The 26,455-nt window shown below is 42.2% G+C and overlaps 1 protein-coding gene across 6 annotated transcripts in view; it reads right to left on the bottom strand.

The window, feature by feature from the left end:
• Positions 1–18,654: 18,654 nt before the first annotated feature.
• KMT5B (lysine methyltransferase 5B) overlaps positions 18,655–26,455 on the bottom strand; it is a 28,413-nt gene continuing 20,612 nt past the window's right edge. For 5 of the 6 annotated variants that reach the window (XM_071558700.1, XM_071558699.1, XM_071558703.1 and 2 more), the window contains 5 exons: positions 25,259–25,425; positions 24,633–24,652; positions 24,328–24,464; positions 22,429–22,625; positions 18,655–21,130 (listed from right to left, as the gene is read on the bottom strand). In XM_071558700.1, coding sequence (XP_071414801.1) covers positions 19,665–21,130; positions 22,429–22,625; positions 24,328–24,464; positions 24,633–24,652; positions 25,259–25,425 — 1,987 coding nt within the window. In that variant the 3' untranslated portion in view covers positions 18,655–19,664. The remainder of the gene's footprint in view (positions 21,131–22,428; positions 22,626–24,327; positions 24,465–24,632; positions 24,653–25,258; positions 25,426–26,455) is intronic. The other variant, XM_071558701.1, reaches the window with a different exon arrangement.

Below are 26,455 nucleotides of genomic sequence, written 5' to 3'. Positions count from 1 at the left end.
CAGGTAAACACTGTGGTGAGTAGCCCCCTGCAAGCCCTACCATCTGCTTCTGGCAAGTCTGTTCACAATGGCAACACACTACAATCATATCCATCTTCTCTTGCAGCTGCAAATTCACAGCTTGCAGTGCTACTCCACATAGTAAATTTGCTAATGAGAGCAGTGTGTCTGAGAGTCCCTGACCAAGAGACACTGGCCAAGGCCAGGCTGCTGCAGCCTGAGCAGGGTGAGCTGCTGCTGTGTGAGCTTAGCAGCACAGCGCAGGAATGTCTGGAATGTTTCAGTCAGCAGGTACTTCAGAGATCCTGCTCTAGGAAATGTCTGAACTTCTCATAGAAATACTTTTCCTCTCCATTGCCCCTCCAATTCAGTAACAGTGATCTCTTCTGCCCTCCAAGACCCACACAAATCAAAATCTCTCCAACTCCCCTTTGTGAGGCAAAATCATCATGAGAAGTGAAAATTCCACAAATCAGCAACATACCAGTGTGTTCCAAACATTCTGTGAGTTGGATACAATCTTGGAAGGCAGGCTGCTTTTAGAGGATGATCCCCGTAACAGCAGTGGGGCCAAATGCCTGCAGCCCATCAATTCAACAGCTTCCAACAGGCAGGAAAAGAAGTTGTGGATCTGCCTGTTTGAGGCAAGTAGATCTCTCACAGTTATAAAGACCATCTCTTTTTGTAGTAATCTTCCCTATGCTGTCATCATCTTCTTCCACCTCTCCAACACTGAAACACTGTGTACACTTCATGAGTAAAATTTTCTAACAACTGGTTCTCTGATGTCTGTTAAACTTCCCACCTCTGCAAATCAGTGTTTGGGAAAAAAAGTTTGCCCCTACCACAATAATCACCAGCCCTGCATACCAAGGATTTATTCTGCAGTATCCAGGGCTGTTCTGGGATAGAAGGAGATACAGTATGGAGCCCTCTTTAATACATCCCGATGGGAGTCCTTGCAAGATTCCCAAACTACTGTAAGCATGAAATACCTCTGTCCATTGGATTAATTCTTATCACTTCTGGACAGATAAAGTGACTGTCAAGGAAAATATTTTTCTCATTTATAATTGATTAAAAAACTTCACTAATGGAAGGGAAGAATGTAAATCACTGTAGCTGGCACTTAAATTGACATGAAGGGTAGATGTGTCAGTGTGAGGGGAAATGAAAGCAGAACTAGTTGCCAACTCAGCAGTGTAAACCTCTACAAAGACTCCAGTCAATAACATCTCCTTTCTTGTGTCCAAATTCACTTGTGCACATGAGAAAAGATATCATCAGCCAAGGCAAAGACTTCCAAGTTCTATACCCACTGCCTGCCCGGTTCATGAGATTTGTGCTGGGAACACAGTACCAGAAACAACCAAACCAGCTATTCCAAAATACTTCATAGTCGCCCTGTGCAAATAGAGGTTTCCTAAGTAAGATAAAGCTACATATCTTGTACAGAGGCAGGATGAGCAGAACTTTCTGAAAGAAGAATTAAAACAAACTCCAATATTTCTTGCACAGTGGCAGGCACAGCTAATTGACTTTATGAATACAAAATATTAATTCAACTTATAAATATGAGAGGAAAAAAGAGATGTTCACTTGATGCAAATTTTCTTTATGTTGGTAATCTACTAAAATCTGATCATCTCTGTGGTCAAAGGAGAGATTCTTCCAACATTCAACTCATTTGTTCTCACTGTTGATCTATGGCACTGGCAGTGGCTAGCCCAGTCCATCCCAGGTGTGTAGAGCACAGAAAGGCTTGTTGGATAGGATTCCTCCATTTCAGTATCACAAACCCCATCCTAAGACAAGCTGCTGCTGCTTGTGGCTCAGCAGGAAGGGGGCCCTGACAAAGTGATTGCATCAGGGATCTTCTACTGTGGCAGTGTTAGCTGCACAGACAAAGCTGCAGTCTTGAGCCAAGGAGCCTGTGTACCAAAGCTGCAGCCCCAGCAACGGTGAGAGATGGGATTTTAATTCCAGCTGGAACATCTAGGACTGTAGCATGCCAAGCAAACTGCCTTAGCCAGGTTTCTCAAATGCTGTGTACTCAGAGACAGACTGTACAGAGCATGCCCTACACAGAGAACACTACAGTAATGCAGTAGCTATTCCTCTGGGACTCAAGGTCACACGCAAATCCTCAGCAAATGGAGAAGTTCATCTGCCAAAGACACACCCAGAGAAACTTTGAACTAGTGCAGGATGGGTGATATTCAGTCCAGGTGCTTTGTGTTCCTTTTGTACTCCTGTAGGTGAGATAATCCATCCTCAACTTTTCCCTGAAACAAAGCTAAGTAATGGGACCCTTCCAAGACTGCTAGAGGGGAAATAGGGCCTGTCTTCCATATGCACTAGAGTGAACTTGAGCAAAAAGGTAAGAAGCATCTACCTGAGCTCTTGCATGGCACTTCTAGGGCCCCAAGAGTTGTATCAGCAAAATTAAGGCAGCTTCAAGGTTTTATTAACTCAACAGTGCAGTGACATCCACCCTATAGTCTTCTGTGAACCTGCTAAGTGTGTGGTAGAATCGGCAGGACAGATTTCACTCAGTCCCTCAGTGGGTCTGGTCTGCCACTAACTGGAACTTCAAAGCAGATGAGAAATTTTACCTGCTCAGGCTAGTTTGCATGGATGGTGACACAAGTTTCAGGGGAGAGGTGAATCTGGCATGTCCTAACTTGTACAGAGAAAGGAATTTCCTTTAAATTGTTATTGCTTTACCAGCCATAAAACCTCAAATTTCTATTTGTGCACAGCACTTCTCCAAACAAAGCCTTCATAGTGCATGTGTAGTTAAAATCTGCACTCTGTGGAACTGCAAAATTGAACGTGCCTTCTGGAGAAGTAGCTTCTAGAGGAAAAGTCAACAGATCTACAAAAAGGACAAAACTTTTCAGAAAACTGGGAGAGAAAACAGAAAAATTCCTTACTCTTGTATTTCTGCTTTATAACACATGGTGCATATGTTTATCTCTTTCACTGTGTGAGAAAATGGTTGCACAGCTGCGTAGAAATCTCAGTGCAAGGTCCCTCCTCCTCAGCACAGCTTAGTCTCGTTAATCTTTCCAAGGTCTCTTCTTTCCACTGTCTGCTGCACTTCCATCTTCTGGGCCATCAGTGTCTGTTATTCTCTCCTGTCAATGTCACTCTTACCTCTGTTCTTGTCCCACTTTTTCTGCCTCCTCCCTTCTTCTGTTACCATCTTCCCATGCAAGTGCCACTCAGCCTTTCTGTTGTCTCTCTTGCTAAGTCATCCACTCTTGATCCATTTTCAAAGCAGCTGAAAGCCAGGAAATGGGTAGAAATAGGAGAAAACCACAGCTTTCAAACATGGCCACAGGACCAGCATTTCTGCTGCCCTTTGCAAAGAGACTCTGTGCCCTTCTGTTCTGGGTGAAGACATTGTGTTTTCACATAGTGTCTCAGTTTATAACAAAAAGGCTTGTGCGTGCTGACTATAACAGGAGAGGCAGAGAGGTGATATTCAGCCTGAACTGCAACTAATAGTTTTTCCAACTGAGAGTAAGTGCAATCCATAGTGTCAGCTTCTGTCTTTCTGATCCACAGCTCAATAAACCTGTGTTTTCCACAGGCCTGTGTTCAGCAGGTAGCATGGCACATGCACGTCTGCAAATTCCAAAGCAGACAAGTGATGTTCACTGACTGGCAGTGATCCAGCCATTGATTCCTCAGTTAGGTATTCAGTTCCATCCCTGCACCCCGAATCCAGCAGCTTAAAGCACTATCACCATCCTTCCTGCATAGTTTGCTCTCAGAGCATGAGTGACAGAGGCTGTCCTCTCAGTGCTCCAGAAGCAGGACAATAGCACAGGATTTACAGAGCCTGAGGGAATGATTTGCTGGAGCATACAATATTGGCCTAGTGCCACTACCATGGAGGTCAGGGACAAATCAGCCATTGGCTTATGCAGCAGCTGGTACTATTGAAAAATGCCACCCTTGGGCTCTGTGAACTTGGGCTGTGTTCTCTATCCCACAGCAGAACTGAAAACTTCTTTCATCCACATCCCACAGAGAAGACAGGCAGTAGAGAAGAGCTATCCAGACAAATGTCCTTTTCTTCCTAACAGCACTTTGAGATCCGTCCTTTAACAAGACTCTTCCACTAACTGACAAAATCACAATCCTTTAGACAGGAACTTCTTCTCAACACAGATTTGTATGCAAGTAGAAGTGAGTGAGCCTACCAGTTGTCAGAACCCACCCAAGGCCACATCCAAAACTCCAGCTGAATTTATTTCCTTGCAATACCTTATGCTGTTCGGTAGTTTTTCTCCTTGTTTAAACAGGTGCACCAACTCAACCAAAAAGCAACAAATTAAAAGTCCTGGGAGACCTACTATGCATGACTATCACAGCTTAAGCATTGCTGCTGTGCTTTCAGATACAGTCATATTCAGGCAGTGCAGTGACAGTAAGTAGAAGGACCATCTGAAAACAATTTTATAACTTAAGTCACACAATTGAAGTAATGAGACATGGAAGCAAAGAGCTATAAAGACACTGAAATGAAGCCTAAAGAGACTTGCCAATGTCAACAGACAAAATCTGCTGCATGCTCAGCCTTAACAGGAAGCAGAAACTCTTTGCCTAGAGATGTCCTCTGAACAGAAAGTCCTGGAGATTATAAACTCTTTTTGAGCATTGTCCTTTGGATGGCACCAACTCACAGGTCTGTGGTGAGATAGCAAAATGCATTCCTCTGAAGTAATACATGCTGTTATCTCAGAGCACATTACAAAATTCAGGTGGAGATGGCATTTAAATTGAAGTTCAAGTCATGCTTTTGTCAATGGAAATTCAGTGGCCCTTTAGTGATTCTTCAACTGTGGAGGTCCAGAGTCTAAGGTCAGACCTTCATAAATGTGAATTTACTCATGCTCAGCTGACTCTGATGTTGCCCTTTGAATGGTCACATCAACAATATGAGTTAAACTGCCTCACCCATTTCCACTAACCCCCTTCTTTTTATGCCATTTTGTCAATGCAAACTGGAAGCAGAGATGACAACTCAGACCTCCAAGAGTGAACTTTGGCTGCTGTGTGAACTGTTTACCCTGACCACTGTGTAGTGTCACCACTAGATTCCAAAATCAACATGAACTACATGATCTGATGGGCTTAGATAACATCCACCGACAGCAGACAGAGCAACACTGGAGAAGTAAACTGTCATACTCCAGCTACTGCCTCATGAATTGCAACACTGCTCAGGGGTAATATACTCCTCCAGCCAAAGAAAGGACACACACAGCTTATAGCTCAAATCCCTCTTGGCTTATGTACACAAAAGGGGACTTAAGCATGGGCCTAGAGACTGTTAAATTGTAGTGTAGGGGGCTGCTCATAATACAAAGGTTTTGCAGGCACTTCATCATGCCTGCTCATCCTAACTTAAAAGAAGCTACACACTTACAAGTTTACCCCCTTTCAGGCTACAACTCTAGCACAGTTCTCTCCTAGGAATGCTGCTAGCACTGATACCTTGCACTTGTCCTCAATCTGTCCTTCAGAACTCTGCCCGATGCTCCCTGGAAAATTTCCCAGAGTGGTTCAGCTGACAGTAGCATTAAAAATCACAGCATGTGTCTGTAGTCTTCTTTGTATCAGACAAGCAGAGATAGCACACTGCAGAGATGCAATTGGTACAGCTATGTGCCCTGAAAAGACTGCTTCTGTCTCAGGGAGTGTCTTTACCACGGATGACCATGTCCAAGAAGACAGCTGCATATCTCAGCCAGTGAAAAAAGTTTATTCCCTAGCAGCTGTATAACTTCAGGTCTTTGCTGCAAAATCCACCACTCAAGTTTTGCTCTTAATTTGAGGGTCATCCATACACAAACCTGCTTAAAAGCTTTCCACTGGCACACTAAGATTAAGAATAACAATATAATTCATGCCAGTCACTGCTATGACAGCCTCCCTGCCACACTAGTTTCCCAGAACTACTGTTGAACAGATACCTTGTGCTGTACTTCTCCTCTTGTCCTTGAGAATTCCTCACATTATTCCTTGGAAATTTTCCCAGAGTGGTTCAGCTTACAGCAGCACTAAGAATCAGAGCACATGTCAGTAGATGGTTTTGTATCAGATGTACTGGAATACAGTGCGGTATCCAGATACAATTATCACAAGGTTAACTCTGTTTATATCTCCTCTTGGGAAAGAAGGAAAGAGAGAAAGAGAGAGAGAAAGAGAGAGAGAAAGAGAGAGAGAAAGAGAGAGAGAAAGAGAGAGAGAAAGAGAGAGAGAAAGAGAGAGAGAAAGGAAAGAAAGGAAGGAAGAAAGGAAGAGAAAGAAAAAGAAAGATGAAGTAAGTCAACAAGAAACCGCAATCCCTTCCTTAAACAGTAACCAGACTACTTTGCTTTGGAACTTTTCCTAATATAACAAAAGACACCATGAAGACAGGAACTTTGGCAGCAGTGGTTTTGAACTCCACAACCCCCAAGTTTCCTCTGGTTTTCTCTGCATATGTCACTGGAAATATAATCGACTGCTAGGGAGGCAGTGAACCTCCAAATGGATATCTAAGCAACAGCAAACTTCTGGAAGTTACTATTGCTAGAACTGAAAGGAGGTTTTCAGCAAAGCAGCCCCAAATTCCTGAGTTAACCGATGTCTTTTTATCCCTGACCACGATCACCATAATGACTGCTGGAGCTGTCGCCGAGCCACTGCCCTGTGGCTTGGGCTGGAGGCGAGTGGGACCCTGTGCTGGGAATGAAGTGATTCAGGGCCCAATGATGGAGGTGTGGGTTGTGGCACAGGGCGCTGAGGGCAGCCTTGGGGTGCACTGTGATGGGAAAAGCAGCTTAAAATGTGGAGAGGTGCAAATGCCTTCCCCAAAAGCCAGCCTCGAAGAGTCAGGCTGTTGCAGTGCTATGAGAGGAGTCAGAAGGTGAAGGAAAAGGATGAGCATGAGGAAAGAAGGCATTCACAGCAAGGTGGCAAACACGGTTTAGCTGGAGCTAAAACAAGCTAATTCACTTCCCGCAACATCATTTGTGTGAACTGCTCCCTCTCCTGGGGAAAGCTTGCAAAGAAAAAAAAAATCACAACTCAAATCCTTTCTTCGAGCAAACAATGCACCCACAGAGCTCCCAGGCAGACAGCTGCCATGCTTCCAGGTTCAACAGAGCAGGGGGCAAGACCCGCGTGTTGCTCTTCCCAGTGTGTGGGTCTGCCCTGGTTAGAGGAGCCCCGTGTGGGCAAAGCAGCTGTAACCTCCAGCCCTCGGTGCACAGCCAAGCACCGCTCCAACCTGCGCAGACAACAGAGACACTGTCCTCCGCCTGCTGTGGTGCTGCTGCCAAGCACCACCCAGACCATCCTCCACTCTCCAACCAGTGCAGTTATCCAGTGGCGCAACAGGCGAGGATCCAGGAAACAGCGCTTTCAAGTGCTTTCAAAGTGAATGCTGGAGTACAAATTCCTCTTTGATGGGAAATGGACAGAAATCAGTTCCAGTCTTTAGTGCTGGCAAGGACAGACAATTTTAGCCACAGAAATAAATTTCAGAATCTGTGAGAAAAAGGAAGGACAATCTTGAATTTCTCTCATGATGAGAAGTATCAGTTGGTCAGTTCAGCCTGGACAATAGGAGACTGAGGGGAGACCTCATTGCTGTTACAACTTCCTCATGAGGGGAAGAGGAGGGGCAGGCACTGATCTCTTCTCTGTGGTGACCAGTGACAGTACTGGAGGCAATGACCTGAAATTGTGTCAGGGGAGGCTTAGTTTGGGTATTAAAAAAATGTTCACCCAGAGCATGGTTGGGCACTGGAACAGGCTCCCCAGGGAAGTGGTCACAACACCAAGCCTGACAGAGTTTAAGAAGCATTTGGATGATACTCTCAGGCACATGGTGTGATTGTTGGGGATAGTCCTTTGCAGGGCCAGGAGTTGGACTCCTTGTGGGTTCCTTCCATTTTGGCATATTCTGTGATTCTGTACCTAATCTTTACTCCTTTAGTGTTCCAAAGTACAGTTAAAATCTTTGCAATGGAGCTAGCTCAGAAGATCTTGCAATAAGATTAGAACCAGCTAGTGAAAAATGGCATGTTACAGCAGCCAGTAAATATCCACAAGAACCAGCCCTGGAGAGGTGAAAGGCTCTGCTGAGCTTAACAGCTCATGAGCATATACCACACTGTTGAATACTGGTGTATGACTAATACCTTCTTCCTTCTAAATCCTTGCTCATTTGATGTCTGCTGTAGAAAAGAGATGATTGAAATGCACAAAATTAAAAATGAAAGAATAATTATTCCTATTTTACAAGGGGGAAAAGGGGGACAGGTTTGCCTGTAAGTAGGAAAAAGTGACAGGTCTGTAAAAAAACCAAACACTTTCCAAATTCCTGGAATTTGACCAAAGTCATCCACCTTGTATATCAGCAAATACTATGAGAGCTTTGTGAAAGCTTTCATCCTGGTGATGCAAGGACAAAAAAAAGCCTTGCTTGATTCTTAATAGTCTCTCAGAGTCATCATATGATACCACGTCAGGCAATCACGCAATCAGCAAAGGTCACAAGACACAGAGCCATTCCTCTTGGCTTTATAGCTGCCTTCCACAGCCAAGACTCCTCCTTCTTACACCATTTTGCAGTGAAGTGCAGCAGCACTTGTGCCTGCCAAGCACTGGGAAGCCCTGCCATCAGTCAGGTCCTGTAAGAGGGACATAAATTTTTAGTGTCTGCAGGTGTCAACAAAAGAACCATAATGGATTTGCAGCATCTCATTAGTCTAAATAGATTCTTACTGACTGCAGCTGCAGCTGCTTGGCAACATAAAAGGGATACAAATCTCACCTGTATAGATATGCTAGGTTGGGGGTGGGGGAGAAGATTTTCGAAATGATAGAAAGTAATATAGGAGAGTCACAGCTGTCCTACATCTACTAGCTCAAAGAGAAAAGAGGGCTTCTAGTAACTGTGCTGTTCTAACCACGTGAGTTACAGCTTCCTAATTCAAGACTCATCCTCCATACATACAAGTCTGTATAACTAGGAAAAGTCCTTGTCCTGAAGAGCTTATAGCTTTATTAGACTTACAGGCTTTGTTAGATGGCAGGTAGTATCATCTCTGTTTTGCAGATGAAACACAGATCAGGAGTCAGACTTCAAATGCTTCAGTGATGTGTACATAAGGCAAGTCTAGTAAGGCAAGACAGAAGGATACACAGGAACAGAAGAAGTAATAAATACAAGGTGGAAAAGTTCAGGACTATAAAAATAATATCCATTGCAACTTTCCCTGGGCAATGCAGCGAAGCAGTCTGAATCCCAGGCACTCAAAGAAACTGCTCTTCTGTCCCAGAAACTGCCCCTCTGCTGCTGGAACTGTAGCATAGGATGGCAGCCAGTGCCTCAGACTCCAGAGTGCAGGTCCTGTGCTTGTCACCAACCCACCTCTACCACAGATCAGGTTTGCAAACTGCAGTGGTGTGGGGCAAGTTCCCTTCTGCCTTTCTTGGCCCACTACTTCTGGCAGAGACATTTCTCAGTAAACTGTGGAAAAGCTCAGTTCTCAGGGCCCCTAACCCACTGATAATTATGACTACTCACTCACTTATTAAAAGCATCTACATATGCTTTAGATTTGTAAAGCCTCCTATCTCCCCACCTTCCATTCTGTGAGTCAATTTGACTTTCTGGAGCACCCAACCTAAGCCAGACTTTCAGAGCAGATCAGCTTGTGGGTATTGTTCTGTTTTTTCTTAAAAAGCAATATTCAGGTTCTGGGACCTAGTTCAAGGGCACACAAACAGCATGTATCAAACAACCAAGACTTCCTGCATCTCTGACCAGTCATCCTACTGGACACCCCAGTGTCAGGGAATTCTTAAACCTGCATGAAAGGTGATGCATCAAGTCTTTTCCCTGCACTTTAACCAGTGGTTAGGAGATCAGTGCTGTTCACTTCTGTCACTACTGCGTTCCCTTAAGGAAGCCAGTTCATGTTTCTGTGCCCCCGTACCTCCATCACTTGGTAATTCTTCATCTAAAGAAGGCATAGACAAAAGTAAGAGTCTGGAGACTAAACCTGTGAGAACAGCAAGACAGGGCTGCACAATAAAGAGAGAGCCACATGGCTTGGATTGAGGGAAGGACATGTAGAGTTCAGCCACACCTTGCACTATTTGTATTAGTCCATAATTTTCATTAAGACTTCATAGAAATTGATTACCAGGTCTGTGTAGATAAGAAATACCTTGCAGTGTGGGGGAGAATAGCAAGTAAACCAAACATGAGAGTTCAATATTCCAGAAAGCAATGTTGCCTAGCTGGCCATGATCTTCCTGCTGCTGATAGCACATAGCATGGGGTTGCGACCCCATAGCAAATACTAAATTAAAAACATTGCATAGCAACAGGACAGGCAGCAGCCAACTTGTTCTGACTTGATTCTGGGAGCTCTAAGACCAGCCAACCACCCCTCCCCCTCAAGAATGCATACGGCATTCCTGAGGCAAGTGTTAATGCTGGATCTCAACCAAGAAAGAATTCCTATAGACCCAGGGGATGAGAGGAGGATGTTACACTGCTTGCTTCTTTCCACTCTTTCCCCTCATGCCCCTCATGTCCCTTTCCTCCTGTACTTGTGCTGCCCCTTTTAAGCTGGTGGCAAGCGGCTCCCAGCAGGATGAGAGGCACAACAGCACACGCTGCCTGTGAGCTCTTGGCAGGAGATGTTCTGACTAATGGAAACAGCAGAAACTCGAGAGACAGGCATGGATAAGGTTGGAAAGTGCTGAAGGGGGAAACTCCTGGTGGAATGCAAAAGGGTTAAAATCAGCAAGGGCACAGCAGCACTCACCAAGTTACCTCCCGACTGCCCTTGTCGCGCATGGCCGGTCGTTGTATCCCCCCAGGTAACACTCAGATGCACTCCCAAGATACCTCACAGTTCAAAACAATAAATGACCAAATAACTTGTAACTAATGCACACTGGTCTCTAACTGGAAGCGGGGCTGCAGGGCTAAGAAATCCCTCTCTTGGAATCTGAGTGCCACCATGTGCCGGGAGTGGTAACAGTCAATGGATAAAACCCAGCTTGGCCAGAAAAGCAAAGGAGAGAAGTGAGACTAGAGGCTGTCCTTGGAATAACGCTCCATTAGGCGTTTTGGCTTTCGGAGTTTCTTCCCTGGTACCAACCAGCATCACTTCCAATATCCCGCTGCAGGGTAGAGTCTGTTTTGTGAAGGGACAAGTGGGGTATAGGGAGCAGCTCTTTGCAGGTATGACATGACCCTGAACAGCAGCACCGAGTCAGACCTCAGCTGCAACAAAAAAAGCAGTGCACAAAGAGCTGCCCCTGTCAGGTGTCAGCTCTGTCCTTGCCAACTTCAGGAAGAAGCTTGGTGTCACCTCAGACTGTGAAATTTTGCTGAGTGTCATTGACATTCCCACTAGAGCCTGGTTTGCAACAGGTAAACCTGTGAGTAGTGCAGGTATGGAAGATGAACCAGCAAAATGCAGCAGACCAATTTCCAAATGCAAAATACAGCTAACCTAAACCCAAGTGGAGGTGAGAGAAGGCAGCTGGCTTGCTTGGGAAAGATAAAAGCAGGGTTTGAGTTTCTTATTATTTTCTTTTAAAATTTATTTTGAGGCTTTTCTCTAAAGATGGGTTAAGTTCCATCTGGTCAAATTACATGCTGAAGATGAACTTCTGGAAATGCCTGCTTCTCCACACTGATTAGCATAGTCAGCCTCAAGGAAATGTTTTGTTAGTTTGTTCAAAAATAGGAGGTTGTTACTGTGTGAAAATATATTTCAAAGTCAGCCTATAAGATTTTGCACTGCTGTGGGTCAGTTTAGGTTTAATCTTTTTACAACTTGGAAGCTTTTTACAAGCTGGCTATAGGACTGGAGACAGTATTGCTTTGTGTTTTACTCATTTCAGGGTTTCTTCACAAACTTATGTGGAATAAAAACCCCAAGCAGCTTTTGGAAAATATTTCTGTAGCAAGGTAGGAATTTTCTTGCAAGCATCTTGGAAAAAAAAAACAAGGCAGGAGTATCCTTTCATGAAAACTGCTCACAATCAGGATTCAGTAACATGAATTTTGAAGTCAAGACTACAGCTAGGTAGGACTAAAATGCCACAAAGACAACTCTGTTTTCTCTTAGAAAAGGAATGATAAACCTAGGAAATTCAGAATTCAACTTACTTTCAAAAGAAAACCGACTGTGCCACAGGAATGCAATGAGAGTGCACAGCTCTTATCCCAAGGGGTCTCACACAAAGCACAATTCCAAAGCTACACATCTAAGCAGTGCCTCCGTCCCCAGCAAGACCATAGATGTAGATAAAGGCTGCCCTCTAGGCACATCCTCACAACTTACAGTCAGACAGATCACTTTTACCATCAGTGATTAATCACCACAAGTGCTCGTGGGCAGTGAGTACATCTCGGCTGTCCCACAGAACACAACGCCGCATCCTACGGAGGAGGGAGACCACCACCAGGGCTGAACTTCCTCTTCTGCTTCCCTCTTCCAAATTCCTGTCCCCTTTGGCATTTTCAGCACACAAGCTCTGATATAACAGGGCAAAGGAACGTCATTAGTGATGTCACCCAGTTCAGCACCAAGGCAGCCAAGTGGGGCTGGTGTTGGTTACCAGCAGCAGTGCTGCTCTTGGCTGCTTTGGTGCAGCTCCTGCTGGGAGCAGCACTCTGGGTCCTCACTGACTGTGAGCTCTACAGCTGCAGCATGAGCTGTGAAGTGGTTTTTTCCAGTTTCCAGACACCTCTCTCCTCCCTCTGTAGAAGCACCATTTCTGGGGCATCAGCTGCATCTGGTGTGCAGATCAGCTGCATAGGATGGAAGTGTGATATTGGAAAAGCCCTTTAAGGAAAGAGCCAAAGATGGGGTAAACATTAAACTCCCAGATAGAAGGAGAGAGCAGGAAGCAGGACTGTGTGACCCAAATATTTCCCATCAGAGAAATGTACCATTTAACTGGATGTTTGATGCCACTGAAATGGTATTCCATGTTCTCTGCCTGAAAGGGCTGTGAGAAGGGATATGTGCATATGAACTGATTAGTCCAATAGCACTATGCATAATGTTGTCCTATAATGCTTTTACTGACAGCATAATTACTGCCCAGCATAACAGAGAAGTGTTACACATGAGTAGGCATGAGAGAATGATCTGCTCATCCCCTATTAACCTGTGTGTTCTCACTAGCCAACAGCAATCACTTTCTCTTCAGTCCTACCAAACACTCCCCATAGCTCTTCGCTCTTGGTGTTTCCTCCTCTTCAAGCCTCTGAAAGTCCCGTAGGTCCTGTTCATCCTGACAGACCTTGTCTTTAGAGCAAAGCTGTAGTGGCTCAGACCAAAACAGGTCCTGGCATCAGCAGGGTCAGACAGTAAAGTTTTGTTAACAATGCATACTTTGAGGGCACACCCATGGTTGGATCCGGAAGCTTGCTCTTCTTAAATTGGAATGTGCCACACTGCTGAAGGATCAGCAGTTTGGCATTATGAGAAGGTAATCCCCCTGATACTGTTGCCTACTGTGACTAGCTGGGCTATGGCTCATCTTGGCTCTAGGGCATTTTGCACTTGAGCTACAGGAGAGGACTTAATCTCTGGATCTGGAAAGACTGTCCTTATGTCTTGGTATTCAGTACTATTCAAGAGATTTTGGTAACCCGAATTAGCAAGCAGTTCTGTCCTAATGCTACACATGGTTTATGCAAATACGAGTACAATCATGTCCTATGCATCACATTTCTATGATTGCCATTCTCTACCTCAGATCATAGAATCAAAGAGTGGTTTTTGTTGGAAGGGACCTTGAAGATGACCAAATTTCAATCTCCCTGCCATGGGCAGGGGCAACTTCCACTAGACCAGGTTACTCAGAATCCCATTCAGCCTTGCCTTGGACATTTCCAGGGATGAGGCACGAACAACTTCTCTGGGGAACCTGTTCCAGTGTTTCACCACCCTTACAATAAAGAATTTCTTCCTAGTATTTAATCTAAACCTACTCTCTTACAGTTTGAAGCCATTCCCCCTTGTCGCATCCCCGCATGCCCTTGTGAAAAGTCCCTCTCGAGCCTTGCTGTAGGCCCTCTTTCAGTGCTGGAAGGTGCTCCAAGGTCTCCCTGGCCCCTTCTCTTCTCCAGGCTGAACAACTCCAGCTCACTCAGCCTGCCCTTGTAGTCTCTCTCAGCCTCCAATGCCATGAAGCATAGGGTGCTCCAGCCCTTTGATCATCTTCGTGCCCTCCTCTGGACCAGCTCAAGAGAGTTGTCTCTGTCTCAGCTCCATGTCTTTCCTGTGCTGATCACTCCAGACCTGGACACAGTACTCCAGGTGGGGGGTCTCATGAGAGTGCAGCAGAGGGGGCAAATCACCTCCCTTGACCTGCTGACCACACTTCTTTTGATCTACCAGTTTACCACCAATTCTCTTGTTAAATGTTGCAGCCAAATATAGTAATTATACAGAATCACAGAATATTCTGAGTTGGAAGGGACCCACAAGGATCATTGAATCCAACTCTTAAGTGAATGGGGATTGAAGCAAAAAAATAATCTAAACAAATCTAATTATGAAATAGAACTGACATCTGATGAGCATCATAAAGTATCAGTGGAAAAATCTGCAGTTTGTTGGATTCATTGACAGCTCCACACTTGACTGAAACTCGCTACCACAACCAGAAATCTTTGCTAGTTAAGGTGATTCCTGAGCAACACTGTTTATCTGGTCCTGTACCTGTTTCACCACTGAGATACCTGTAGTACCTGTAACAAGGAGTCCTCCAACACCTCAGCTTCTGTTTCTATGGCAGGAACTGTTCTGGTCCAATTCCATGCAAGGATGAAACCAAATAAAATTATAGTTAAATTAAATGGGAAGAAGTCATGTATTTCCTTTGTCTGTGGGGAGAAGGAAACAACCTGTATACTTTGCAATAATAATATTTGTAAATAAGGTATGTGAACTCAAGCAGGACAGCCACACAGGTTCCTTTGCTGGGCAAAAAGCAGTAGCTATAAGAGGCAAGAAAGAGCAAACGTGTAGTTACTGTTGCTGCCATGAAGTGATGCTGAAGAAAAACATTCCACCATAACCTCATTATCTGTTGAATGAAGAGTTTAGGGAGGGGCATTTGAGGTCATGCAAGGCCATAGGTTTACTTAAGACCCAGCCCAAACAAGAGAAAACTCACTGGGGACACGGATTTAAGATAAACACAAACTTCAGTGATTTTGCTTTTAATTTTCATTGTCTTATTCTACACGGCTCCCAAACCTTCAACCTTTCATTCTAAAAAGGGCAACCTACCATACAATTATGGGCAGGAAAGGAATTTTGCTTCTGAGCTGTTTTTAAAGAAGGTGCACTGGTACCACTAAGCAAAATGGACAAAAAAACCCGAGAAAAACACCAGCCAAAAGCAGACATGAATACAGATTTTGTGTATGTGTAACATGGGGGCCAGCAGCATTACTGAATAACGGCAGTGCATTGTGAACAACAAGGTAACGCTCTGAACAACTGAGCTTCAGACAACGCAACACCGGAGCATTCAGAGTACACACGGCAACACCTAATGCCCAACAAACACACAGGAGAGAGGGGAAGAGAAAATAACAAAACCAAAACTGGGCATTTGAGATACAGGAGAAAAAAAAAAGACAGTCACAGGACATTCACACTAATCTCACAGAGAATCCACAGTAGTTCTATCAGACACATTTTCTTCAGGTGTGAAACTCACTCCTTGCACACTACAGCTGGAGTTACAGATGGGGCAGAGACCTTGATTGATGCAGAGGGGGGGGGACACATTTCATACAACATTGCAATAGCATCCAACTGTCACAAGCTTCTGCTGTTTGTAGAAACATTGCTGCTTCTTGGTACAAACAATTCTCCAGAAATTCCCCAATGTCCAGGGAAATATCCCTGTACATAGAAAGCAGGAAAGGCTTTATTCATATTCAGCTATATCCAATCAAATAATGCCTCCTCAGGTAAGTGTGAAATACCTTTTGTATCACTCCAGAAACACAGGGAAAGGTTAGACTGCCTTATGCAATGCAGACAGAGACATATGGAGTAATAATTTTTTCTGTCACTCTGAGATGAACATTAGTCTCCACTAGGATCAAACTGCATGTAATGTATTTTGCAGCAATTTTACTGTAGTGTGTCTATGCAAAGTTCTAGTTGAACAGAGCGCTCAGGAGTGCTCCTTCTTCTCTTGTGCTCACTGCCTGTTACAAGCACAATTCTGTAATGCTGTCATATAATCAAATGGTATCTGGTTTTGTCTTACAAAAAATCAATGCCTTTGCCCCAGCCCTAATAACTCACCACATCACAGTTTAAAGTGAGCAGTTACACCTGCTACCCAAAAAGCTCATGTTAAGTCTGCCCTCAGTTTTTTATCAGTTCAGTATGCCCTGCCAGGATACTCTCAAATCTGCAGCCAACATGCCATTTTCACAGTGGTTGTGATGTTTCCTTTATAGCCCAACAAACTGGTACACGTAACACACAAGTTGCTGGTAAAACCCATCTACAACACGCTTCCTCCAGTGCTTCAACGTGCTAAAAGGTGTGCAGTGGTCATCCCAAACTTACTGTGGCATCTTGTCTTACCAGTATCTTGGGAAATGAGAGACAGGGTCCCTGAGAGTCAAATCACTATTAACTCCACAGTGCTTTGCAATCTGGACAGAAAGAGACATGGCCAAGTTTTCAGGTTCTCATACAGGTGATGACACAAACATTCACGTTCTCCTACCACTAGGGTTAGGGAAACATGAAGGTCTGCCAATTCACATATAGATGATGAAAGAAAAACACTTCCTGGGGCAAGGAAGGAGAAAAGAGACTGGGGTTGTGGAAGCCCTGCCTACTTGACCAACTTGGAGGAACACTTTCTATTGTTTTCAAGGCAACTGTAACACAAACATCTGTGTAGCAGAAATGACCAGGAGCTTTTGTTCCAGACTCTTCAAGACAAGAAAGTTGTTCAGTGAACAATACCAATCCAGACCTCCTGATGTCCCAAGAGCTACCTGTACTTATCTTTGCACCAGAGAAAAAGGAAAGCTGGTTGCATTAGGGGCTTGGCTGAACAATGAGTTAGGAATCCAGGGAAACAGCTTCTATATCTAAGGGCACGATTCACTTGCAATTTCTTTCCCCACCAGTTTTATGATCTGCGCTCATTGCTTGATGGTGGTTTATCAAGCCTTAAACTTGCTCTCAACCACTGGTCAGTAAATACCAGCAATAGTGGGCAATGTTTAGTTGCTGTATCAACCCCCTTTCTCTCATCCCCAGGTGAATTACCTTTCTGCAAACCTATCACCCCTCCACTGCAGACACCAATGCCATCAGATGAATCTGCAAGCAGGAGCAGCAGGGAGACAGAAGGGCTGCAAGGAAAACTGGCTGTGAATCAAGCAGTGGAACTGGTATCCCAGAGCATGCTGCAGCAATACTATGAGGCAGCGAAGGGAAAATGTGCAGATGTTCTGTTCAGCTCCTCAGAGCTCTTGCTGATGCAGCCACATGCTTGGAGGGCACAGCACCCAGCGAAAACATCTGGGAATCTTGAGGAAAGAGCTGGACTAGAGTCATTTGTCATCAACTGTTTCTTGGTAAATCTCCTACTAGAGAGTAAACCCTTAGTAACACAGCTATCTTTCCTTTAACCCAATATTTAATAACCCATTTTACATGATACAGGACAACTAAAGATGCCACAAGACAATCCACAGCTGTCAGCATATTCACTTAAGTCTTTGTGATGTCCTTCCTGAACCAAAGGCCCAGCTCTGACAGGAGAGGCCATGCATGGCAGACAGACTGACCCATCCATGTTTTAGAACATACACACCCTGTGCATGAGACACAGCGGCCTTTAGAACAGTTACAAAGTTACAAGCGTTAGGTTTTAATTCTACCCTCAATTCTCTCCACTAATGTTCCCCATTTCACCCCGGGTAGTAGAGTGGCCACATAACTCAAGCTCTTGCTCTTTAGGGCAGAAAGGGCTGGACTTGACATGAAAATCCTCTGCAGCCAACAGCAGACTGAGCTGATCCAACAGCACCTGTTTAAGGATGAAACTTCTGTTTCTACATCCCCACAAAGAATCTCTAAACCTTAATCCACGGCTGAGTAGAAAGGTAACACAGACCAAAGCGATACACAGTTGTCAGCTATGATGTTCTCGACCTGTTTCAAAGAAGCAGCACATGAATGAGTTGATTTATACATACAAACAAGTCCATTGTGCCCAGAGGTTTCCTAACATTCTTTTATTAAAAACCAAAGAGCCAAAGATTGCCCTGATGCTCTTCATTGTTATAAAGCAGACTCTGAAGTATTAAGTGAACTATGTATGAGCAAAGAACTCCAACTGATGCAGTTTAAAACTAGGTTTACAGTTTCCTATTTTATTGGCAAGGATGTATTTCTAAACTTAAAAACCCTTCTGGCAAGTTATCTCAATTTCTTATGACAAAATTTCTCACAACACACAAATATTTACAACATATACATATTTTTTCAGTCTTTTACAACTGGTTCTTAAAAGACAAACAATAGGTTACCACAGAACAAAAGCTGTGACTTAGTTGTTTTTAATTTGATAAAACTATCATAAGTTAAAGTGAATAGATTTTCTTTAAATTCCTTGTAGCATTTTACAAGTGCAACAGAAAAATATGAAGAACCAATTTAGGATAGCTGCAGTTCATTGGATAAATGTTGCCCATCGTAATCACATTATTTCACAGCAAATTCTTGAAAAAATAAGCACCAATCATTCTTGCAAAGAACAATTTTATCTAAAAGTATTGAAAAGTGTTAAATACAAGGTGTTTAATTTACGTAACAAGCAATAAATACACCATATCCAAACTTTTATTCTGCATACTGCTACCCTTGTACATACAATGTACTAAAAAGTCAGCAAATTGTCAACACCTTTTCATATTTTTTTTCCTCTTTTTTTAAAGAAATCAATTTGACTTCCAACCAACGGTTTGCTACTATAACAAAGGCCACAAACAGTACTTCTGGGACAGCATACAGTGTTAAAACTGACAAACTCCAAGGGGGGAAAAACCATCTAGCAAATAAATTGGAAAGCTGCAGATCATTGCTGGTGATATTAACATATACTAGAAAACCTTAATATGCTGCTACTATGATTTTGTAAATTGTTTAGTCAAATAGTGTAAGAGCAAACTAATGCTCTTACTGATCAAAAATAATTCTGTAGCCACACTGTATTTTCATTGTCCTGCATGGAAAGATCTGATGCAATTTTATAACTTTGCTTGAGCCTTTATTTTACAACAGAGCATTACCTCTAACTCGGAATTGCACATAAGAAGGCTATTAAAAAGTACAATAAAAATCTGCACAAATCAGACTTAAGAAGTCAGGATGCTGTACACTTTCTACAATATTATGTTGATAGGTGAATAAAGAAGTGCTGCCGCTAACTTTTTCAGAAAGTTCTTTAGTTGAGGAATAATCAAATGGAATTTTTGTTGTTTTTTTTTTTTAATTTTATTTTCTATATATTTTTTAAAAAATGACATCCAGGTCAGTTTAAGACCTATAAGCTTATGCATTGAGCCTTAAAGACTGATCTTCTCTCCTCCTGGAAGAAATATCAATATCTATTGAATCCTTGCCAACAATAAGCCTTAATCTCTTCGCTGGAGGAAGAGGAATAAAGTCATCAAATTCATCATCATAGTCATCTTCCTCTTCATCGTCCTCCTCTGATGAAGATTCATCTGCTGTTTCCTCTTCATAGTGACCATAATCATCTACTTCCATTCTCGACTCCAAAAGGGAGAGAGTTTCACTACAACACACACCATTTTCACGAAGGTCCTCAGGGTATGTCCCTCTGTTTTCTTCCTCTCGCTTTAGCTGTATTTTTAATTTTGTTGAACTATTGCCTGATCCTGAGTTAAACCCATTATTTAGCTTTGCTACATATAAGTTATTATCTTTTTCATGGTCTTTACTTAATTTGATGCTTATTTTTGAAGAATTCATTCCATCACTTTCTTGATCATTTGCCTTGCTACTGCTATCATGGCGCCTACGAAGAGTCAATTTAGGGATCCCAGAGCTATTTTCAAGGATAAGTTGTGCATCATACCTTGTGATTCGTCTTTTCTTTTTACTTTTTGCAGTTCTAAAGCTGTCTTTTGCTTTAAAATTGTCAGTTGTTACAGAGCAGCCACCAGATCCAGGGATGCAGTCTTTAAAGCCAACAGGTGTGTCCACCACATTACTCCTCTCTTCAAGTTCTGAATGAGAACTAACCAAATCTGGTACTTTGTCTTTCACAGGTGTATTGTGCATAGTATCAGTTTCCTCTGGTTTTGAAGACGTTTTTACAAGCTTTCCTTGCCGAGATTTCTTTTTTGATGTGCCTGCATCACTTTTCTGGCACCGACCCTCCCCTTTATGTGATGGTCCATGAACCACACCATTTTCGTTTCCCGCACGAGACTGCTGCTCTACAACGTCCGGTTGTGTTCCAGTCAAATTATTCTTATAGCTATCCAACGTATTTGGTTCAAGCTTTGTGTCAGAGGTCTCCTTCAAACTCATCCTTGTTCTCATTGACCTCCTGGTTATGTATGTGCACGGTGGAATATCACCCTGCTCATGAGCACCTTTCACAGAATTCAGTTTATGTTCTCTCGCTGCGTGCCTCGTTAAGCATCCACTAGAGACTGCAACTTTGACTGGTCCCTCCAATTCTTTATCCTTTTTAATGGGCAAGTTTTTGTACAAAACTACTTTAGGCTCTTTGAGAACTAAATTTCCCATTTCAAGCTTTCTAGAAGCATTCTTTTGCTCTGGCCTTTTGCACTGATTTCTCAACTTTATCTTTGAAAGTAAAGGCTTTGCAGGCTTTTTCAGTCTCTTTGGTACCCTGGAATTATTTACATGAGTTAGTTTAGATGAGGTAGAATTTGATGATGCTGGAATTCTTGATATAGACTGTCTGGTTAACGTTCTATTCTTGCTGCTCTTTTTTACACCAATTGAAGATTTTCTGTTAGCTACAAAAGAAAAAAGTGGTTTGTTATGACACTGCTTTATCCTGAATTTCCCACTCCCAAATACTGTGCTTATTTCATTTATTTTAACACTTAAACAAAATCCATGAAAAAGGATTGACAGTATGCAGTAAGGAATGAGACTGCTTAAGTTGCAACTCAAGACATAAAAGGAATTGCCAAACAAGCCAAGAGTGCAACTACATTCCAGGTCAACTTCCCCTCATTACCCCTGATAGACCAAATTGTTTTGTTTTGTTTTTTAAATCTATTTGATCTTATCCATAGTTTTTACTGAGTATTATTACAGCAAAATCTGAGGATCAGTCCGCTCCAGTATTAACTCCAGGATTTTTTTTGCTGGAGAGTGAGGAAAGAATTTAAACACCTTAACTAATGTAACGGTTTCAATTTCAGGTATCACTTACTGTGGTAAGCAAAGACTTCGGCCTGGAACTCTAAATCCTGGTAATTAGAGACCATAAAATGCTTTGGGGAAATATTTTGGGGGTGTTTTTTTGGTTTTGTGGTTTTTTTCATTTTTTTTGTGGTTTTTTTTGTGGGGTTTTTTGTTTGTTTGCTTGTTTCTGTTTTGTTTTCTAATATCACAGCAGCAAACAGGAAACAAATAGAACCATAATATTTAAAGTGGTTCCAAACTTTACGAGTTAAGTCAAAGTTGAAATAATTTATATTTTGTCCATACTGAGGGTGGCGAGGGTGGGGAAGGGTGGGGAAGCAAATAAATGATACTCACTGTTGCATGTAGAGAAGTCTTGCAGGAACATTACAAACAAAAATCCCTGCCAATTTCTTCCCTTCAGAATAGGTACCTACACTATCAATTCTGAACGTGGGGAGGAAAGAGCTGCCCAACGTAATCTCTAAAGGGAATGACTATTTCTTTAATAATCTCTAAGAGGATGTGTTTAAAAATTGTTTTGCTACAGAATGCAGATAATTCAAACTATGTAAGTTTTCTTTCCTAAATCATATTATTGCCTGTGGTAGTTTACCTTATTTTGAAATATAGACATTGTTGATAGGATTAAGTGTTTATAAATACCTGCTTTTGATATAAATAAAACCCCAAATAATAACATACCACCTATTGTTCTTGAAACACCTGCAGAAAATCATGAATTTGCTATTTAATCTGCTTTCAGATTCCCAAATAAATCACAGTTTTAATGACCACTGTCTGAGAACATCTCAACACTAAGAGAGGAATTCCATCACAGTGAAAGTTTTCTGTATTTTAAAGAAACCTTTAATGGCTCCAAGCTTTTCACCTTACTTACTTGCATTACCTTTTTCCTGAGTGGTATCTGCATCAGTGTTAGAGCTGACAGACTGGCTGTCTGAATTCTTGCTGCTGTCACCCAGCTTTTTAAGCCTGTTCAATCGTTTATCTGTTTCTCTCAGTCCATATTTACTATTAATCACAGGAGCAGGTGCTGGCAATCCCACTCTTGATTTAAAAGCACCAGTTCCACGTCTACAAAAAAAAAAGAGGACCCAAAGTATTAGTAATTCTTAATGGAAACGCACAGTAGTTTGAACCCCAGGAACATCTGGACTGAATTGGTTAGCATTTTGTAGGTTGTTTTGTCTTTGGAATGCCATCTTTAGTGCTTACATGTCTCTGTTGGCCAGCATGAACAGCAGGCTCACCTAGAAAGAGCTCATAGACATATGCAGAGACAGGTGAATCTTCCTGGTGATGACTTTTGGAGGCTTGAAAAAAATTTCCAAATTTCCCACTGCTCCAAACATACCCACAGTTTCTTGGAATTTTAGCATTTTAACATTACAAATTAACACCCTTTACAGCAGTCAAAATTGAGTAATTTTAATCTGATTTTTTTGTGGAGTACAAATAAACAGTTATCTCATCTGCCTTGAACAAGAAAAAATGTGTCCTTACTAACTTCTCTAAAATAAAATCATATTTGATTGCTGTAACACAGCCTTCTGACTGACTGAAAAGCAAATTCCTAAAGCTAGAATTACCCAAACATTAGCTTTAAAAAATAACATTCTCGTGTACTTAAAATACAAACCCCACAGGTTAATGAAAATGCTCAGATATGCAAAACTAGTTTGCTCTCAAAAAGAAAACATGTCTGTAATACAATGACATCAACAATCAAAGGAACTTGAGCAAAACCCCCACATCACTCCATGTAACAAGGAAAGACCAATCATGGTGCCCATTTATTCACCACTGAACAGTTCCCAGGACTGAAGTACATTTTTATTAGCAGCTCCTGAGATAAAGTCTGAGATTGTAAACTTCACTAGGAATGATACACCAACATCACATCAGCTTGGATGTCCTTACCAGAGCTTTCCCTTGAATTGCGAGATTTGTTAGTGACCAAACTAGTCAGTAAAAATGACAGTAGAATTATTAAACTATTTATATGTAGGTGCACTAAGCTATTCCCAATATGACCAATATTTTGTCCTTTACAGGGTTTGTCTTCCTACAGTGGTAACAGAACTGTTAAAGAGCTCTGTGCAGTTCTCCTCCTGGAACTGGGGGAAGCTCAGGCAAATGATGCTGAGAGCCTCTCTGCTCACAGGGAAATTCTTTCAATGGATTTTATGAAGAAAGCAGATTGCAACAGCACATGTGAAAACCAAATATAACAACTTTGCTGCTACTGTATGATGGACAGACATAGGCAAATACTGTCCCCAACCAGCACATCTTGACAAATACAGAAACTCCCAAGTTCTAATAACAGTGGGTGAAAAACTACTTTGCCCATTCCCAGCAGAAGAGAACTTCAGGTCAACATTTAAAAGATTAGTGAAATTTGATTTTTCTAGTGCAAAATCAAGCAAAAGTTGGGGATCAGTTGACAATGGTCTCACAGAAGCTGTAACTGTTTTTCCTTTGAATTCTACTTTATTCAGTATAAGTATTTCTAAGAATCTACACTTCTGTTTTGTTGTTTTGCCTCATTTTGGGCTATCTGCAGAACACAGAATCAAAATAAAAACAGACCACTGAGTTCTCAGGAATCATGACCATTCTGTAACCACACAGAAAACTTTTTACAGCAAATACCTAGGAAACAATTATTTTTGTCCAAAAATGTGAGTACTCATAATCAAGGCCTTCCAGTTTCACAAACATGCATCATGAATATGCCCAAATCCATTTGAAACCTATTTACATAACTGCATACCTTTCACAGGTGTAACACTCGCAGTATTCATTATTTTCTCCAAAAAAACCATCTCCATAGTAACAAGAAATTTCTTCTCCAGGTTCAATATCTCTTAGAGCTTTCACACATGCTGTATCTCTGCCCGTTGATACAAACTGGGGAAGGAGATGACAGGAAGGGAACAGTATAAAATAAGGTTAATTATTAAGGCTGAATAGTATCCGAAAAAGAAATTAAAGTAAAAGTTGGGGAAGAAAAGTTGCAGGGACAAAGGAAAATAAAAAAAAAGGCAGGGGGCTTTACTTATTTAATTTCTTGCTTACCTTACAGTTAGGTCTGCAATCTGAAAAAGGTCCAAAAGATAAAGTCAATTAACTGTGGATAAGACCTGAAACATGAATAGTTGTAGATATCTAAAGTAAGGATTCACTCTGACTTCAATAACTGTAGAATCTCAACTAAATATTGGGAATTAAGTTAGTGCTGCACAAAGCCATACATCAAAAGATACTTGTTTTGATATGGTTGGGTTTCTGAGCTCTCGCTACTCTACCACAAATGTTTAGTTTCTCTCCTCTTTAGGGTAAATAGACTTAAGTCCTACCTGCTCTTCCTTGAATCAGCTAAACTTCTGAGTAAAAGGTTAAAGAGGCATAAGAAGTTCACCTAAGAAAGATGTAACTGTTGGCTAAGTTCACAAAGAACTCAAGGTAACCCACAACAGGCTCCACTAATTTAGATGCCAGTCCTAAAATCTATTCCAAGTAAGAAGGCATCACCTCCTAGAGCCTTCTGTGAGTTTCCCAGTTCACAGCCAACCAGCTCTGGCTGGGAAAATCCCAACAGGATTTTGCCCTACAGTTCCTGTGTTATTCAGCTCACATGTGATAACACTTGGGAGCAGAATTGCTTATGCCCTTCAACATTGCTTCCTACACTTAGTACTCACCGTGATTGATAAATGCAGCAGGACCAAGCCACAGCTGTGCACAGTTTTTTCGTGTGGAATACATGACGCTGAAGTCATTTTCCCCATGTCTCAGCAGCATGTTTTCTTCCATTTCTGATAGTTCGGCAATACAGCCCACAAGTAATTCTATTTTATCATTTCGTTTCCTTGAGTGTAAAGGGTAGCAAAAATAAGGATACATGTGTCAAAATTACCAAAAGTTGTCAGTAACAAGAAGTGTTTTGCAAACCATTCCACAACCTCTATAAGCTTTACGTTTTAATTCCGGGAGAGACTGGATATTAGGCTAAGTGACATTTTTCATGGACACAAAGTAGATGTTTTTATGCTACTATATAGAATCAATTAATCAAATCTGATGTCAGAAACAATTATCACCCTTGTTTCTACAATTTCCTGAGACCACAGGCAAGAAATTGCAAGAGTTGATTACTTCAGCTTCTAGTTATTATAACGAAAAGGAAGATCTTTTCATTTGTGTACACTCCCTCCCCCATCAGCATTTAAGATATTCTGACTTCCTCCAGCTGCTCTTGCTTGCATTTCCTATGCCTTTTCCTGTGGCCAGGAAAACCCAAAATAATGAAAATGCTCAGAACTCTGTGGCTGCTTAAATGAGGCCCAGTACTGACTCAAATAAAGGCCAGAATTCAAGTAAGATGTTTTCCTCTCTCATGAGTAGTTCGTCAGCATGAAGCTGGTCCTTCAAATAGACCAAGGAAGGGGAAGGATACACACCAACAAAAATCACCACCACTAGGTGTGCAGACAGCCAATCTGTCGTTGTGAAGAGGGCAGAGCAGAGGCACAGAGTCCTCAGCCAGGGAAGAACCACGTCATTTCTGTTACCCTGCACGGGCATTGTCTCCTCTGCTCCTCAGACTGGCCACTCCATAGTTTGGCCAGATTACTCTGACATATAAATATGGAGATACTAAACATACATGAAGGACTCACACTAGAAGCTAAGTCTTTTTAAGTGCAAAATTCTCCTTTGACAGAGCGCCAAGAACCCTATCAGGTCTGAGTCTCAATTGTTTTCCAGGTATCAGCAGGGTTAAGAAGCAGCCTTCCTGCCTTCCTCACTTTCAGGCCACTCAAAACTTTGAGCATGGAAAGTTAATTTTCAACACACCTACACACAAAACTTCAAGGATCATCCAAGGGGTGACTTCA

Source organism: Pithys albifrons, chromosome 6 (assembly GCF_047495875.1).
Source record: "Pithys albifrons albifrons isolate INPA30051 chromosome 6, PitAlb_v1, whole genome shotgun sequence".
In the NCBI taxonomy this organism is placed as follows: domain Eukaryota; kingdom Metazoa; phylum Chordata; class Aves; order Passeriformes; family Thamnophilidae; genus Pithys; species Pithys albifrons.
The sequence above is the reverse complement of the archived record's forward strand: the minus strand, read 5'-3'. Positions and strand labels throughout refer to the sequence as shown.